General features: G+C 53.2%; 1 protein-coding gene across 7 annotated transcripts in view; it reads right to left on the reverse strand.

Moving 5' to 3' along the window:
• Positions 1-16,046, reverse strand: part of TMEM63C (transmembrane protein 63C) — a 74,389-nt gene that overhangs the window by 34,701 nt on the left and 23,642 nt on the right. For 6 of the 7 annotated variants that reach the window (XM_061156549.1, XM_061156546.1, XM_061156547.1 and 3 more), the window contains 4 exons: positions 1,984-2,122; positions 1,373-1,538; positions 773-852; positions 326-407 (listed from right to left, as the gene is read on the reverse strand). In XM_061156549.1, coding sequence (XP_061012532.1) covers positions 326-407; positions 773-852; positions 1,373-1,522 — 312 coding nt within the window. In that variant the 5' untranslated portion in view covers positions 1,523-1,538; positions 1,984-2,122. The remainder of the gene's footprint in view (positions 1-325; positions 408-772; positions 853-1,372; positions 1,539-1,983; positions 2,123-16,046) is intronic. The other variant, XM_061156545.1, reaches the window with a different exon arrangement.

The raw sequence follows: 16,046 nt of genomic DNA on the forward strand, positions 1-16,046 counted from the left end.
AGACCACCCACCCCTGAGCGCCACCCAGAACACGTTAGCTCCGCCCCGTCGTGTGGCGGGCCCCCTTGCTTCCTTTGTCCTCTGTGCCCTAACCACCGCCATTCTCTTGGCAACCTAGGAGGCAGCTGGGGTCAGTATCTCTGTATTTCCAGTGGGGAAACAGGCTTGGCAAGGTTGAGGCATTTGTCCAAGGTCACGCTGCCGGGAGCGCTTGGTGTGGTCCCTGCTCACGAGCCCGATGCCTCTTGCGCGTCCCGGGGCGCCTGTCCAGAGCCAGCATGCCTGTCCCCGCCCTCCCTGGCCCAGGCCCCACCCCAGCACCCACCTTGTCCCTGTGCTCCATCTCCAGGGAGATGTCCGAGGGGGACGTCTTCTCGCTCTGCTCCCCATAGATCAGTGAGGTCAGACTGCCGGCCAGGAAAAGGGGAGGTGGACAAGGAGAGAAGGCTCTTAGGCGCCTGCCTCGCTGTCTTGCCCACTCCCGGGGTGGAGGACTGGGGTCCCCTCCCTCCCAGGAGCAGACACACCAGCTCTGGGCCTCTTGGGGAGTTGTGATCCAGAATGTCTGAGACCTGAGAAAAGAGTGGCCTTGGGTCCAGAGGGGGCTGCCCTCTGGAAGTCACCTCTGTGCTGGGAGGGATGAGCAGGGCGGGGGTGGTAACGAGATGCCACTTGCTGACGCCTGTGCAGCTTGGGCGCGGGTCCGAGCCGCGCCCTGGTCACGGCAGCACACGACCGAGGAAGCTCGATCCCTACCCTGGCCCCTCCTCACCTGTCATTGTGTATCAGCAGAGCCAGGCGCCCGTAGTCCCACGCAGCTTTCCGGAGGAAGGAGTAAACCAAGACGATGACCTGCAGGCCAGGAATGGGGCAAGAGGGTTCACAGGTGCCTTCCCCTCGACTCACCCCTGCATTCCCAAGGGGAAGACTGTCCCTGAGGGCCCCAGGGGCTCCCCTCTAAGTGGCCAGCTCTGTCAGGGTAGGGGTCATGCCTTTTTCAAGGCCCAGTGCCCAGCAGCATCCTGGCACAGAGTGGTTGCTCAGAATTGGTTGAATGAAGGTGGCACATTTAGAACAATGGACGAGAAGACTCCTTGAAGAAACCATCAAGGGGCCAGATGGGAGGCTCAAAGGCACTGGCCAAGGGGGGCCTTCGGACAAGGGTGCAAGAAAGAGAATCAGGGATCTGGCTATACCCAAAGCCCCCTCATCACCAAGGTGCACCCGCCCTGGGCAGGCTGACATTCAGCTGCTTCCCGCCGCTGTGGCTGGTGTCCACAGACAGCTGGGGCCCTTGTACCCTTTGGGAAAGCTGGACCATGTGCCCCGGGTGAGACCCCTCTGTTTGCCCTCTGCAGTGCCCAGCACTCACCACCCACACAGTGATGTTGAGGAACAATACAGTAGGGATACCCCCAAAGGGCTGCCCCTTTAGGACGGTGTTCCGAGAGCTGAAGCAGTCATCCACCGTGAAGTTCCGGGACTTTCCCACCATGTTCACGTTGCTCGGCAAGACAGTCATCCTGGGAGGCTCCCTGCTGGAGAGGGGTCCCCAGGTCAGACACGAGGCCCCCCACCCCCCACACTGTGCAAGATACAGAAGCCTGTCAGGGAGCTGGGAGGGGTGCGCTGAGCTTATAACTGGTCAAGGCAAGCTCAGCCCTCAGATGGCACGCAGGCCTGTCCTGTAAGAGACCAACTTCCTCAAACCCAGGGCCGAGATGGCAGAATAGCCCAGATACATTGGTAAACGCACATCCAGTGGGTCTTTCTACTTCTACCTCTGTGATGTTTTTCTTGAACAAACCTCACAAAGGTCTCAGGGAGAAAATATTCAGTTTAGAGGAGAGAACCATCACATCACGGGACACCCATGCAGACACGGCTATTAACGATTGTCTTTATCATCTTACGACTCTCTGGTCCAGTTTCCAGGAAAGGGAAATCACTTCTAAGACTAAGTAATGTAAGAATGTAGAGTACCTGGCACACCACAGGGACTCGCTATTCCACCTTGAACTTGACGAGAGAGATCAACACCCTTTCAGGGTCGTGAGCCAGTGCAGTGATCCTGAGACTCAGATGCAGAGTTCACGGTCAGGGGCATCCGCATTCTTCAGGCCTAGGTAAGAGCAGAAAGTGTGAGTGAAAACTGGAGGTAACCAGCAGCTGCTTGGACTTATCTGCACAGTGGCTCCGATTTGAAATGATCACTTGTTTTGGCTCCAGACTACTACATCACACCCTAGAGATTCTTCACTCCCATTCAAGAAAAGCAGGCTTGTTCATTCAACAAATATTTGGTGAACAACTGCTTTGTGTAGACGAATAGTGAGCAAGACCAAAAAAAAAAAAAAAAACCCCTCTCTTAAGGAATTCTAGTGGGGAGTGACAGTTCAGGGGTGGGAGTGAGGTTAGGATTGTAAAGAGGGTGGTTAGGGAAGGCCTCACAAAGAGGATGCCATCTGAACAAAGACTTGAAGAGGGAGCAAACCATCCGGCTGTGTGGGAAGGGCGCTGCAGGCAGAGCAAAAGCCTGGGATTGGTGGATGGAGTGGCGGGGGGCGAGGCGGGCGGGGTGTCATGTGGTGGTGGAAGCTTGCCTGGAGCAAGGAAGAGTTAAGGGGCCAGTGTGGCTGGACAGGGGGGTGTGAAGGGCGTGGGGGTGCCTGAGCAAAGGAGTGACATGAAGTGACTCATAGTTTAAAGGGGTCACTTGTACAAAGACTAAGTGGGGGTGAGGGCAAGTGGGGGGGTCAGTTGGGAGGAACTTGTAGCAAGTCAGGCAAGAGATCTTACTGGGGAAGACTGAAGGCGGGAGGAGAAGGGGATGACAGAGGACGAGATGGCTGGATGGCATCACAGACTCAATGGACATAAGTTTGAGTAAACTCCAGGGAGTTGGTGATGGACAGGGAGGCCTGGCGTGCTGCAGTCCGTGGGGTCGCAAAGAGTCAGACATGACTGAGCGACTAAATAGAACTAAACTGAGGCAAGAGATAAGTGGAAGCCTGGACTGGGATGGGAGCCGTGAATCGGTGAGAAGGGGGTCAGACTTCGGAAATATTTTGAAGGTGGAGCCAACCAGATTTGCTGATAGACTGAATAAGGAGCATGAAACAGAAGCGTCCAGGATGACTAAGGCTTGTGGACTAAGCAACTGGAAAACTGGAGGTGCTGCTATTGGGTGGGAAAGACAGGACGTGCTGGGTGGGAGGTGCAGGGCGGGGGGCTGGGCGCTGGGTCGTGGGCACGCTGGGCAGGCGGCGGGCCGTGTGTCTGCAGTGCAGAGCAGAGATTGGAGACACAGCATGGGAGTGGCCGGTATGGAGACAGATCTTGGGTTTTCCTACTTTCTGCTCCCCTCTCTTTCTGCCTAGGTTGCCCACCATTTTATTACCCCAGGTCACTGGTTGACACTTTCACACTAACATGTTTAGCCAAATGCACAATTATTCATAGTTTATATTGAGCACAATATATTTTAAACAGTAAGCCATCTGCTGGAGAGTCAGAGTAGAAGCTATGGCATTCCTGGGGTCTCTTGGCCAATGGGGCCGGCATCTCAGCCTTCGTGGGCTCTGGGTCAGCTGCGGCACGAAATGACAGTTCTGCCGATGGCCACTAGGGGGAGCCCTTGTTGAGGAAGCAGGTGGAAAAAGGAGGCAGGCACGTCTATGAAGCCCGAAGGCCTAGGGGAGAGATTTTGCCTACTTGAATCAGTTCTCTAGGGAGCCTCCCAATCAGGCCTGGTGGCCCAACTCAGCTGCGGGGGTGCTGCAAAGAACAGACGCAGTGGTGAGTCCCCCAGACTTAGGAACCCAAGCTATCTTTGCTGGTGGCACCCTCCCTCAGACCCCTTCTCCTCTTTAAGCTCCAGATGCTCTTTCTTTATCACGTGTGTTTCGAAAATAGTTTTTTGCCATCTTGCTTTTTTTTTTTTTTTATTTTTGTCACAGTATCTTTTGAAGCGCCAAAGTCACAAATTTTGACAGTCCAATGTATCAAATTTTCTTTTATGGGTCATGCTTTTGGTACTGTGTCTAAGAAATCTTGGCCTAATCCAAGATTTTAAAGATTTTCCTTGATGTTTCTCTGTCTTAGAGTTTTTGCTCTTACATCAAAGTCTGTGATCCATTTTTCAGTTAATTTTTGCATATGGCATGAAGTAAGGGTCTAAGCTCACTTAGGGCAGTATGTGGCTGTCCAGTTGCCCAGTGCCTTTTAAAGGAGGGGAACAATTTATAAGCCCTTCTCTGAGCTTTCTGGGGACTGGAACCAGGCCAAGGATGTGAAAGAGCTTGGTGAGCTGCTGTCCAACCACAAGGACTCGAGACTGTTGTTATTTGGTTGATGCTGTGTGTGATGAGCCTGGGAAGGGATTCCTGGGCTGTGAAGAGCCCTGGTTCCCATCTGGATCTAAGAAGGTTTTGAGTTCTGGATGCTGTTCTTTTTACTCATCAACTTCCACTACGTTAGTCTCTCTTATTCCGAAAGAACCACCCCCTCTCTCCCTCCGTTTCAACCTTCCAGAAAGGAGGACTGCATACTTACTATAAGCCAGGCATCCTGCCAGGCTCTAGGGGCCTGGCGGACATGGCTCCCACCTGCATGAGGCTCCCAGGCTCACTGGGGAGACACATAAGCACACGAGGCGCATGCCTCTGCCCTCCTGCACTCCCATAGCCCGGGGCCGTGGGGAGGACTCGCCGTCAGATAGTCTACACAACCTTCTGTGGGAAAGCGCCCTCTGTGCCAGGACAGCAGAGTGTGGTGGGGAAGCGTGGGCAGAGGAAACCGAGCTGGCAAAGACGCAGAGCGGAGACAGAGCACAGAGGTTTGGGAAACTGAAAATGAATACTCGCGCCTCCAGTGTCAGATGGGTCGCTGGTCTGTTCTTTCATTTGTTCATTCATTCATTCAACAAGAATTCATTGAGCATCTACTCTCGCCAGGCCCTGTGCAGACTCTGGAGCTACAAACATGCGTTCCTCCTCTTTAGGGAGTTCACAGCCTTTGGGATCCGGGGAGAGGAATGCTGTTGAGAAGCCTGGCCCAGGCTGCTATTCTGCCTGGGAGGACCCAGCTACAAGGTTCCAGCTTCTAAATTTAGAGTGGGGTGGAATCTAGCCAGCAAGGTTGGGTCAGGTGTGGGCTTTCAGCTTATCTCAGCCCAGCCTGAAGGGGAGGTGAGGAAGGAAAAGAGAGAAGACAGCCTCACCCCCACCTCACTATCTTCCTCAGCTTTCTCAGCAGCAAGCAGAGGCAGTAATGAGCAAAGCTCTTGCATTGCCATGGAAACATGGAGTGGTGCCCAACCTTTTCTCCTCATACCTACACCATGCCCGGACCTTCCTCCTCCCTTCTTTCCAGAAGGCGACCATTCTGGAGGTAGAGCTAGCTCTTGTATGTGAAAAAGAGGACAGAAAGTTTTCTAGTGATCAGAGCATCAGCCCCTGAAATAATAAAACTCCAAATCCAAGGCTGTTAAAGGAGCACAGAACAGGGGCAGCAATCTGCCTGGTGCAGCAGGCATCAGGGAACTCTTCTCTTTGAGCATGAATTTCACAGCAGAGCACAGGGACACTAGCTATTCAGGGCATCTCTCTGGAGCCAGATGGCTCAAGTCCCAGAACCACCCTTGCTAGCTGTGTGACCATGGATGGTGACCTCACCACTCTGAGCCTCAGTTTCCAAATCTGGAAAGTGGAGATAATAACAGAACCGCCTCTCAGGGTTACTGTGAGGATGAAACAAGATAATCTACACAAAGCCCTTCACATGGTGCTTGGGAATCTATGTGCTCAAAACGAGCCAGCACCGAGATCACTGTCATTAGCTTATTTGTGAGATGAGCAACCCAGATTGGACCATTCCTAGTCTCCTTCCCCCTACTCTGCTCTGCAACAGGCAAAAGGAGAGATGGAGAGTGAGGGAAGGACTTTACCGGATCCTCAAACTGCAGCCTGTGGGTGGTGCTGGTTCTGCTCTTCCTGGACATGAAAAGTAAATGTCAGCCTTGCTTTTTGGACCAAGCAGGGGCAGCGAGAGAGGATGCTGTGGCTGGCTGGTGAGTCGGGAGTCTCAGGTCCCGTCAGCTGCACATCTTATCTGATAGGAAAGTGTGAGGCCTTCCTCGCCTCCCATTTCCGCCCCACCCTAAAACATCTACTTCTAGCTTTACTGATTACGCCAAAGCCTTTGACTGTGCAGATCACAACAAAATTGTGGAAAATTCTGAAAGAGATGGGAATACCAGACCACCTGACCTGCGTCCTGAGAAATATGTATGCAGGTCAAGAAGCAACAGTTAGAACTGGACATGAAACAACAGACTGGTTCCAAATAGGAAAAGGAGTACATCAAGGCTGTATATTGTCACCCTGCTTATTTAACTTATATGCAGAGTACATCATGAGAAACGCTGGGCTGGATGAAGCACAAGCTGGGATCAAGACTGCCGGGGAGAACTATCAATAAACTCAGATATGCAGAGGACACTGGCAGAAAGCGAAAAGGAATTAAAAAGCCTCTTGATGAAAGTGAAAGAGGAGAGTGAAAAGGCTGGCTTAAAGCTCAACATTCAGAAGACTAAGATCATGGCATCCAGTCTCATCTCTTCATGGCAAATAGATGGGGAAACAATGGAAACAGTGACACACTTTATTTTCTTGGGCTCCAAAATCACTGCAGATGGTGACTGCAGCCATGAAATTAAGAGATGCTTGCTCCTTGGAAGAAAAGCTATGACCAACCTAGACAGCATATTAGAAAGCAGAGACATTACTTTGCCTGCAAAGGCCTGTCTAGTCAAAGCCATGGTTTTTCCATAGTCATGTATGGATGTGAGAGTTGGACTATAAAGAAAGCTGAGCGCCAAAGAATTGATACTTTTGAACTGTGGTGTTGGAGAAGACTCTTGAGAGTCCCTTGGACTGCAAGGAGATCCAACCAGTCCATCCTAAAGGCAATCAGTCCTGAATATTCATTGGAAGGACTGATGCTGAAGCTGAAACTGCAATTCTTTGGCCACCTGATGCCAAGAACTGACTCACTGGAAAAGACCGTGATGCTGGGAAAGATTGAAGATTGAAGGAGAAGGGGACGACAGAGGATGAGATGGTTGGATGGCATTACTGACTCAGTGAACATGAGTTTGAGTAAGTTCCAGGAGTCGGTGATGGACAGGGAAGCCTGGGGTGCTGCATTCCATAGGGTCGCAGAGTCAGACACGACTCAGTGACTGAACTGAACTGAGTCTGCAGTAGCACCAGCTGGAGGCTCAGCAGTCCCAGGCCTCGGCAGAATTGAACTGGCCTTGCCTTTATTACTCCTCTTGCCCATCATCACTTCTAGGCTTCCAGACATGGCCTGCTTTCAGCTCCTGCTGTCCCAACTAGCCAGGCCAGCACCTTCTGCCTTGGTTCCTTCCAGGAGAGCTGGCCATCTCAAGGCCAAGTTATCTCTGCATGCTCAGTCGTGTCCAGCTCTTTGTGACCCCATGGACTGTAGCCCGCCAGGGTCCTCTGTTTATGGGATTTCCCAGGTAAGAAAACTGGAGTGGATTCCCATTCCCTTCTCCAGGGGATCTTCCTGACCCAGGGATCGAAGTCGTGTCTCTTACGTCTCCTGCATTGGCAGATGGGTTCTTTACCACTGGTGCTACCTGGGAAACCCCAAGTCCTCTGTGGTGGAGCCCAAATCCCAGAGTTTAGCTGGTTCAGAAAGCCCTAGAAGGGGCCAGTCTTATTAACAGCTAACATTTATTAAGCACTTATTATAGGAAAATAATACCAGCTCACGTAATCCTCAGAAGTACCCAAGGGTACTAGAATCACCCCCAGATGAAAGAGAAAAGTTAAGACTCAGAGAGGTTAAATAACTCACCCAAGGTCATGATGCTGGTAAATGGCAGACCTGGCCCTTGAACCCAGGCAGTTCATAACCCTCTGCTCTGATACCCCCAGACCCTCTGGGCCTCTGCTGGGCTGGCAGAGCTGGGCAGGAGTCAGGGGGAGGAAATGAGCTTGCTTAAGCCCTCATCCAGAGATAGAGCCTTTCCCAGTCCAGTCTCTCAGGGTGGGGCAGAGGAAGGTACTGTGGACTGAGGGATCCCAGGAGAGCTGGGCCCTAGGCCACCAGAGGGCAGGTGCCTTCCCCGTTCTGGCCTCCTGTCTGTAAGATGAGGGGTTTGGTTGGGAGGTATCTGAGGACCAGGCTGGAGCCTGGATTCCAAGTGTCCCAGAGGTGCAACCTACACCCACACAGCCTGCAGCCTGAGCTGACTCTGCTCCACGATCCCCTTGAGTTCTCAGGAACTGGTCCACAGGGCTTGGCCACTGATTTGTAGATGAGAATCACTGCAGCCACTCACATGTCCCAGGGGAAGGAGCTGTGGGTGGGGAGCCACCCCGATCCTCTCCTCCAAGCCTTTCCCCACCAGGGCACATGAAGCCACAGCGCCTGCCCTGCACCCTCCTGCCATCTGGCCTTCTCAGCCTCTTCAGTAATTCAACAGCTTTTGTTCACAACAAGAAAGATTATTTTCCATGGTTCTGGACTTCAAAAAAAAAAAAAAAACACCCAAAAAACATAGCCTTCCTGGCCTTGGGCTCCCATCCTATTTCCCCTTCCTCTCTGGGTCTTTCCTTATATCCCGTCCCTGCCCTCTGCCCTCAGATTCTGCCCCCACCCCCACCCTTCCAGGACAGAAGCTCAGGATCACTCTCACCGCTGGGGGGTTACTCTGGGGGACAGGGAGGAGGGGAGCGGCTGTTACAGTGAAGTTCTGGTTCCTATGTCTCCCTCCCCACCATGCCAGCTGGCTACAAATCTTCCCCTAAGTGTCAGTAAGTCCTTCCTTGTTCTGAACTGCCCTTGAGTCTCTTCATATCTTCATAGCTAAGGATGGGCTTCCCTGGTGGCTCAGAAGGTAAAAGCATCTGCCTGCAATGGGGGAGACCTGGGTTCGATCCCTGGGTCAGGAAGATTCCCCTGGAGAAGGAAGAGGCAACGCACTCCAGTACTCTTGCCTGGAAAATTCCACGGATGGAGGAGCCTGGTGGGCTATAGTCCCTGGGGTTGCAAAGAGTCGGACATGACTGAGCGAGTTCACTAAGGATGGTCTGCCCAACATTACAAATGGGTCACCAGCAGGGTAAGAGATTTGCCTAAGTGTGGGGAAGTTGGGCCTCCCAGGTGACGCTAGTGGTATAGAACCCACCTGCCGATGCAGGAAGAGATGCAGGTTCGATCCCTGGGTTGGGAAGATCCCCTGGAGAAGGGAATAGCAACCCACTCCAGTATTCTTGCCTGGAGAATCCCACGGACAGAGGAGCCTAGCGGGCCACGGTCCACAAAGTCAGACACAACTGAAGCCACTTAGCACACACGCACTGGGAAGTTGGTAGATTTGGGATCAGAACTTGAGTTTTCTGGCTCCCCATCCAGCACTCTTGGGCATGGACCAGCGATGCTCAGCCTGGGGGGTGGGGGACACCAGAATTACCCGGAAGGTGTTAAGTAGATCCAGAGACTCACGCCCCACTCCAGACTTCAGATATGAGAATCTCCAGTCAATTTTTATGTGCAGCCAAGAAAGAGAATTAGCAGGTTAAGATTTCTAGGGTTATCTGATCTAGATAAGGGGTTCTTGAAGATCTAAAAGGTTTTCTGACTCCCCCTAAATAAGGAGTGAGGATGAGGAGGTTTGGGGATAAAGGACTGCAGCTAATGTCCCTAAAGTCATGTCACTATGGGGCAGCTAATGAGATTGGTCCTTATATTCATCTCTCAGGAGAGCTCCCTTCCCCTGCTTCCAGCTTATTCTGAGTCAGTGGCACGTTCGCCAGAAATCTAAAGAGACCCACACCACCTCGTCCTTTGAATCCCCAAACTCTTGCGTTTCTCCCTGGGTCAGAGGTCAATGGCCTGGCCACTTCTTCCTGGGCCACCATGCCTGCCTGCTGTCCTGTCCCCATGAGTCTCAGGCCTGCTCCTCCTGCCCTGATCGAGCTTGAGCCACTTCTTCCTGGCCTTGGCTGGGGCCTTGGTCTCATCTGCAGTACAGCCCCTCGGTCCAGCTCAAGGCCTTCCTCCAGTGAGCGACCTGGGTTGGACCCTGTCCCTAGTCTTTACACAGCCGGCCTTTGCCAGCACTGCCTGGCATGCTTCTTCTGGTTTTCCATGCACAAGAGGTGCCGATTCCCCCTGACGAATCTGTGGGCTCCTTGATGGCAACACCTACATCATTGTGGTTCCCCCACAATGACCAGCATGTACAGGCCTCGGTGAAAGATACATGGGCCTTTACCCAGAGCCACATTTGGGGCGAGAAATAAAATGTAGGTGATTTGCACATGTTTTGCATAGTGTGCAGAATGACCCGAGTCATTCATTTTTGCCTCCCCACGGCACATTGTTGGTTACTGAGTCTTGCTCCCCATGTCACAGCACAGAGAAGAGAGAGCATGTGATTTGGGGTCAGGAGGTCTGGCGTAGACCTGGCACTATTATTTGTTAACTATTACTTAACTTCTTGCTGTTCAGTTCTCCCTTTTATCAAGTGAAAGGGAAAGGGAAGTTGCTCAGTCATGTCCTACTCTCTGCGACCCCATGGACTATAGCCCACCAGGCTCCTCTGTCCAAGGGATCTCCAGGCAAGAGTACTGGAGTGGGTTGCCATTTCCTTCTCCAGGGGATCTTCCTGACCTAGGGATCGAGCACGGGTCTCCTGCATTGCAGGCGGATGCTTTACCATCTGAGCCACCAGGGAAGCCCTTTTATAAACACCCCAAATGTGGGTTGCCGCCTTTGCTATCCTCTTTCTAGGATTAAGGTCAGCCTTCATTCAGAAGCCCCTAAATGTCCCCTCCCGCACCCCTGTAGCCAGCAGCCCCAGCGTGGGGTGAGTGGCTTGGGGGTTCCATTTTACCGTCTCTCCTGCTAAGATCAGCAGCGCATTCAGCACCACGGACAGCGCCACACGGCCGCTCCTTCCTGGGTAGGCTTCTCCCTGCCAGGGCCCTGTGAGCGGTGCTCGACGATACCCCTGGCCCAATAATGCCAGATAACAGCTACTGAGTGAGTTCTGTGTGCCAGGCACTGTGCCAAGTCTCTTAATGCATCAACCGGGTTAACAACAAACCTATCAGATTGCCTGTTGGGTACGGTCGATGGCCTTCGGCACCCATTCCCTCCTCTTTCTAGTATACCTTCCTGTATCGCAGAAGCTAGAAAGCTGAAAACTACATTTACAACACTCCCTTGCAGCTGGGGTTTTAAATAGAGATCGAGTTCCATCGATTTAGATGCACTGGAGATAGATTTATAAGGCGGAAGGCATCTTCCCGCTGCCCTTGCTGCATTCTGCTGACAGTGTTGAGGAGGGGAAAGAGGTCTCTGCAGCAGATCAATGCCCAGTCTTTGCTCCCGGGGAGGAGGGGCAAGAGGACACTGTGGGGTAGGCTGCAGAGGCTCCTAGGTCCTGGCTTGCAAGAAAGAGAACACAGAATTCATGGCTCCAGTCCACCTTGGCTGTGGCTCAGAAGCAGTTAAATCAGCTCTGCTCTGTTTTGAAGACCCAGGTTCTAACCCTCCTGGTGATTTTATGATATGTAATTCTCTGATTTAAATTCCATTTGGTTAAGGTTCTTAGCGTGGTTTTTGCTTTCTGTACTAACAACGGGGAGGTACTATTACTATCCCATCTTGGGCACAGAGAAGTTAAGTGATGGCCTAGTTCAGACAGCCAGCGAGCAGTGGGACCTGAGCCTAGGACAGCCGACTCCCCAGCCCCCTTCCCAACCATTTTTCCATGTGCCACCCTCAAGGCAGAGAACACAGCCAACATCCCAGGAGACAGGAACAAAGCTCCCAGGAGGCTAAAGACAGAAGCTAAATGGAGAGAAGAAAAAGCTGACAGAGAATCCCAGGGATGAACTCCAGGCCCAAGCGGACACAGCCCGTGTCAAATCCGCAGAAGAAGGAGGGGGAGGAGAGGACATGGATGTTTGTGGAGGGCAAGACAGGGCCCTGGTGCCTTCGCATGCCTGTCCCCCCGATCACCACGCATGCCTCACAAGCCAGGTCAGAGGCGGCAGCCTAAAAGGTGGGTGTCAGTATCCCCATTTTCCAGGTAGAGAAACTGAGGCTCACAGAGATCAAGCAATGGGCCTAAAGCTACACAGCTGGGGAGAGACAGAGGCAGAATTGAAGTCTGAGGGTCTGGTTCCACCGCATCACATGACTTCTGAAGGTACCATGCGGGCAGAGAGCTGCCTTGCCCATTTGGGGAAGGCTGTATTTCTGGGCTTCAGGAAGACAGCACCACCCGCCCCCCCACCGCCCACAAGGATCTCTACTACACCCCAGGGGCTCTCCTCTAGCCGGGAGGAGAGGCTTCGGGGGCAGAGGGCGCTGGAGCACATCCGGGGAGGCTGCAGCCACTAGGACCCAGGCTGCAGCCGAGTGTGCCGGCTGCCCCTTCACCCGCCTCCCCTCTGGGTGCCCCCCCATCCTGCAGGAGTCCCTGCTGGGAAGGCTCCTTCCCTTGCCCTCCAGACTCTGCACCCCCACCCAGAGCCCAGGCCTTTTCACCTACAGCCCGGAAGTCAGGGAGCCACCATAACTGTGTCCAAATGGGGCTGGAGGCAGGGGAGAGACAGCGGTGGGAATGTCATCAAGACCCCGCCCCTGGGAGCCAGGCAGCGGCAGCAACACATGGGGAGAAGGAGGGACAAGGCCCTACTTGTGCTGAAAACACAAAGTAGGGAGTGAGAGCAGCAGGCTGTGACGATGGCGGACTAGAGGATTTCAGTTCAGAAAGAAAGGCAGGGGCGGGGGTATAAAAAACCAAAATTATACCTGTAGAGAAAAAGACCAGCTATCACTGGGTGGTGGGACTGTTTTCTTTTACTAGCATTTGAAAAGTATTTTCTGAACTTGAAAAACCATTAAACATAAGCATATATTATTATTTATAATTAGAAAAAAATCCTATTCAAAAAGGCAGACTTGCTATTTCTAGTAGTCGTGTATGGATGTAAGAGTTGGACTATAAAGAAAGCTGAGAGCCAAAGAATTGATGCTTTTGAACTGTGGTCTTGAAGAAGACTCTTGAGAGTCCCCTGGACTGCAAGGAGATCTAACCAGTCCATCCTAAAGGAAATCAGTCCTGAGAGTTCATTGGAAGGACTGATGCTGAAGCTGAAACTGCAATACTTTGGCCACCTGATGCGAACAGTTGACTCTTGAAAAGACCCTGATGCTGGGAAAGATTGAGGGCAGGAGGAGAAGGTGACGACAGAGGATGAGATGGTTGGATGGCATCACCAACTCAATGGACATGGGTTTGGGTGGACTCCAGGAGTTGGTGATGGACAGGGAGGCCTGGCGTGCTGCAGTCCATGGGGCCACAAAGAGGGACACGACTGAGCAACTGAACTGAACTGAACATACAATCAGCTTCTCCTCATCCTTTGGCATCAAATCCTTTTCCTTCCCCCCTTGAGTGGCTTCATTGTGACCAGCTCCCACTCAAGCTTGTCAGTGGAGCAGAGAGGGTGGAGAGGGTGCAGGGGCCAGGCCCTTGGAGTGGCCCAGAGGTTCCTATGCTGGCTGCCTGCTCAGAAAGAAGAGTGGGGGCTTGAATCTGAGCCCACTTCCTCTCTGCTCCATCCACAGGGCCTGGCTGGGCCAGGTGCACCTCGTGGGCCAAGGTGGCCATTAGCTCTTCCTCCCTCCCCAGGTCAAGAGCTCCTCCGGCAGCTGCGGTGCTGGCCGCATGGTGAAGACCCAGATGCAGTAACCAGGGAGGGGGGCTCCGTGGCTCCCCAGGGCAGCTCTCACCTGGGCAAGTGGGGGCCAGCCTCCCTTCCCAAAGACCCCACACCAATCAATCAGTGGAAGATCAGGACCACTAAGGCCCCAGCAACACAGTTGGGGGCAGTCTAAACCTAGATCCCCATGGGGAAGGGAATAAAGGAGAGACAGGAGCCTCCTGGGCTGGGTCTGGCCGCTGGACTGTCTCGGGGGAAACTGATCGGGGCATATGTTCTTCCAGGTGACGAAGTGTGCTTACAGTCATCATCCCACCTGACCCCCAACAGCCCAGTGGCAGCAGGGTAATGACTGTCCCCATCTGACCCAAGAGGATGCAGAGGCCCAGAGAGGGTTAGGAGCCTACCCAGGGTCACACAGCACAGAGTGGTAAGGCAGATGGAGGCAGGGGTCTGAAGCCAAGGCCTGAGATTTTCCATAGCGCCTTCTGACATCTGAGCTCGTGGCTCCTGGCCTGCTCCAGGCAGAGGCCCCTTTGGCCCCGGGACTCCTCCAATCTTGTCTGCCCCATCTCCCTAGAAGGAGCCTCAGCTCCAGTGAATGGGCAGCCCCTGTCCCTCAAAGGCCTCAGCTTTCTCTGCTCCCTCCACTCCTCTCCTTTGCGGAAAGACCTCGTGAACCTCCCCACAGAAGGATGGTCCACTGTCTGTCCAGCTCGGCTTGGCTTCCTCCAGGCTCTCTGGGTCTCAGCAAGCAAGACCCAACTCATCCTTCCCTCATTTACCCTCTCCTGCGTTCTCTAAGGCTGGTGGCACTAAGGAGGATGACACGTACCTCTCCTTTCACCAGCCGCATTCTAGAAGGGATGTGTCAAAGGCCTTGGCTAAGAGGCAATTATAACACAGGTCTGTAAGAAGGGCTGCCCCAGGGACAGGACTCACTGGGAGGGGTGTGGAGCCCAACTGGTGGTGTCCAGGGACCCTTCCAGGACCAGGTGAGCCTCAGTGGTCTTGCAGGTCATGATGGAATCTTCTGGAAGGGCTCTCTGTAGCTTTTCTTGACTTAGCCAACAAGGCCTCCCCATGGCTCCAGCTCCGTCTCACCCACCTCTCGCCTCATTTCCATCCCCTGGCCCCCCTGTCTGTCCCTCAGTGCCTGAAGCTTGCCACCTTCCCTCCTGCCTTTGCATATGCTAGCCCTCCTATCTGGAATGTTCCCCCCACCCCTGAGTTAACTCATTCTCCCACTAGTTAATCTCAGCTCTATTTTTGCCTCCTTAGGGAACAGCTCCAGTCCAGGTCAAGCCCCCACATCTCATGCTTTGGGGCATCCTGGGAGACAGACAGAGTGGCACTTAGGTGTGGGTTCCTAGTGAGATCCTGGGATCTAAACCCTACCTCTGCCATTTACTAGCTCCATGTCTTTAGGCAAATGTCTTAACCTCCCCGGGCCTCAGTTTCCTTATCTGCAAAGTAAGGAAGTTAATAGCATCTACCTGACCGGGTGAATGTGAGGATTACATGAACCAATCTACATGAAACACTCAGAACAGTGCCTAGCACATACCCATGGCTCAGTACAGTGACGTATTATTACCTTGGGAGTAACTGGTGCATGCATGCATGCTCAGTTGCTCAGTCAGGTCCAACTCTTTGGGACTCCATGGACTACAACCTGCCAGGCTCCTCTGTCCATGGAATTTTCCAGGCAAGAATACTGGAGTGGGTTGCCATTTATTCCTCCAGGGGGTCTTCCCAACCCAGGGATGGAACGCACATCTCCTGTGTCTCCTGCATTGCAGGCGGATTCTTTACCACTGTGCTACCTGGGAAGCCCCCGGGTACCTAGTCCCTCTGATGTTTATTCATGGAATGACACAGCAAATGGCTGCCTCCCTTGGTGGATGGAAAGCTCCTTGATGACAGAGCCCAGGGGCTGTATTTGCTCATTATTTTCTCTGCTCTGCTGGGTAGAGCACAGTGCTTTACAAATATTTGTTGAAGAAAGGGATGACAGGCAGCGGGACTAGGGCGGGTCTCATCTGGCCCTGTGATCTCAGACTCAGCATCTTGGCTGGAAATGCTCTTTCAGACCCTCTAACCCAAGCCCCTCCTTCCTCAGATGCGCGAGGGCTGCCGCTGGCTAGCATTTCCGCAGCTCGCAGTCTCCTGGGAAAGCCTACGGCTCCACTCTGTCCACCCCTCCCCCACCCCCCATCAGGCTCTCCTCATTCAGAGGATTGGGGGCACGACGAAATCTTGGACCGA

This window comes from Dama dama, chromosome 12 (genome assembly GCF_033118175.1).
Source record: "Dama dama isolate Ldn47 chromosome 12, ASM3311817v1, whole genome shotgun sequence".
In the NCBI taxonomy this organism is placed as follows: Eukaryota; Metazoa; Chordata; class Mammalia; order Artiodactyla; family Cervidae; genus Dama; species Dama dama.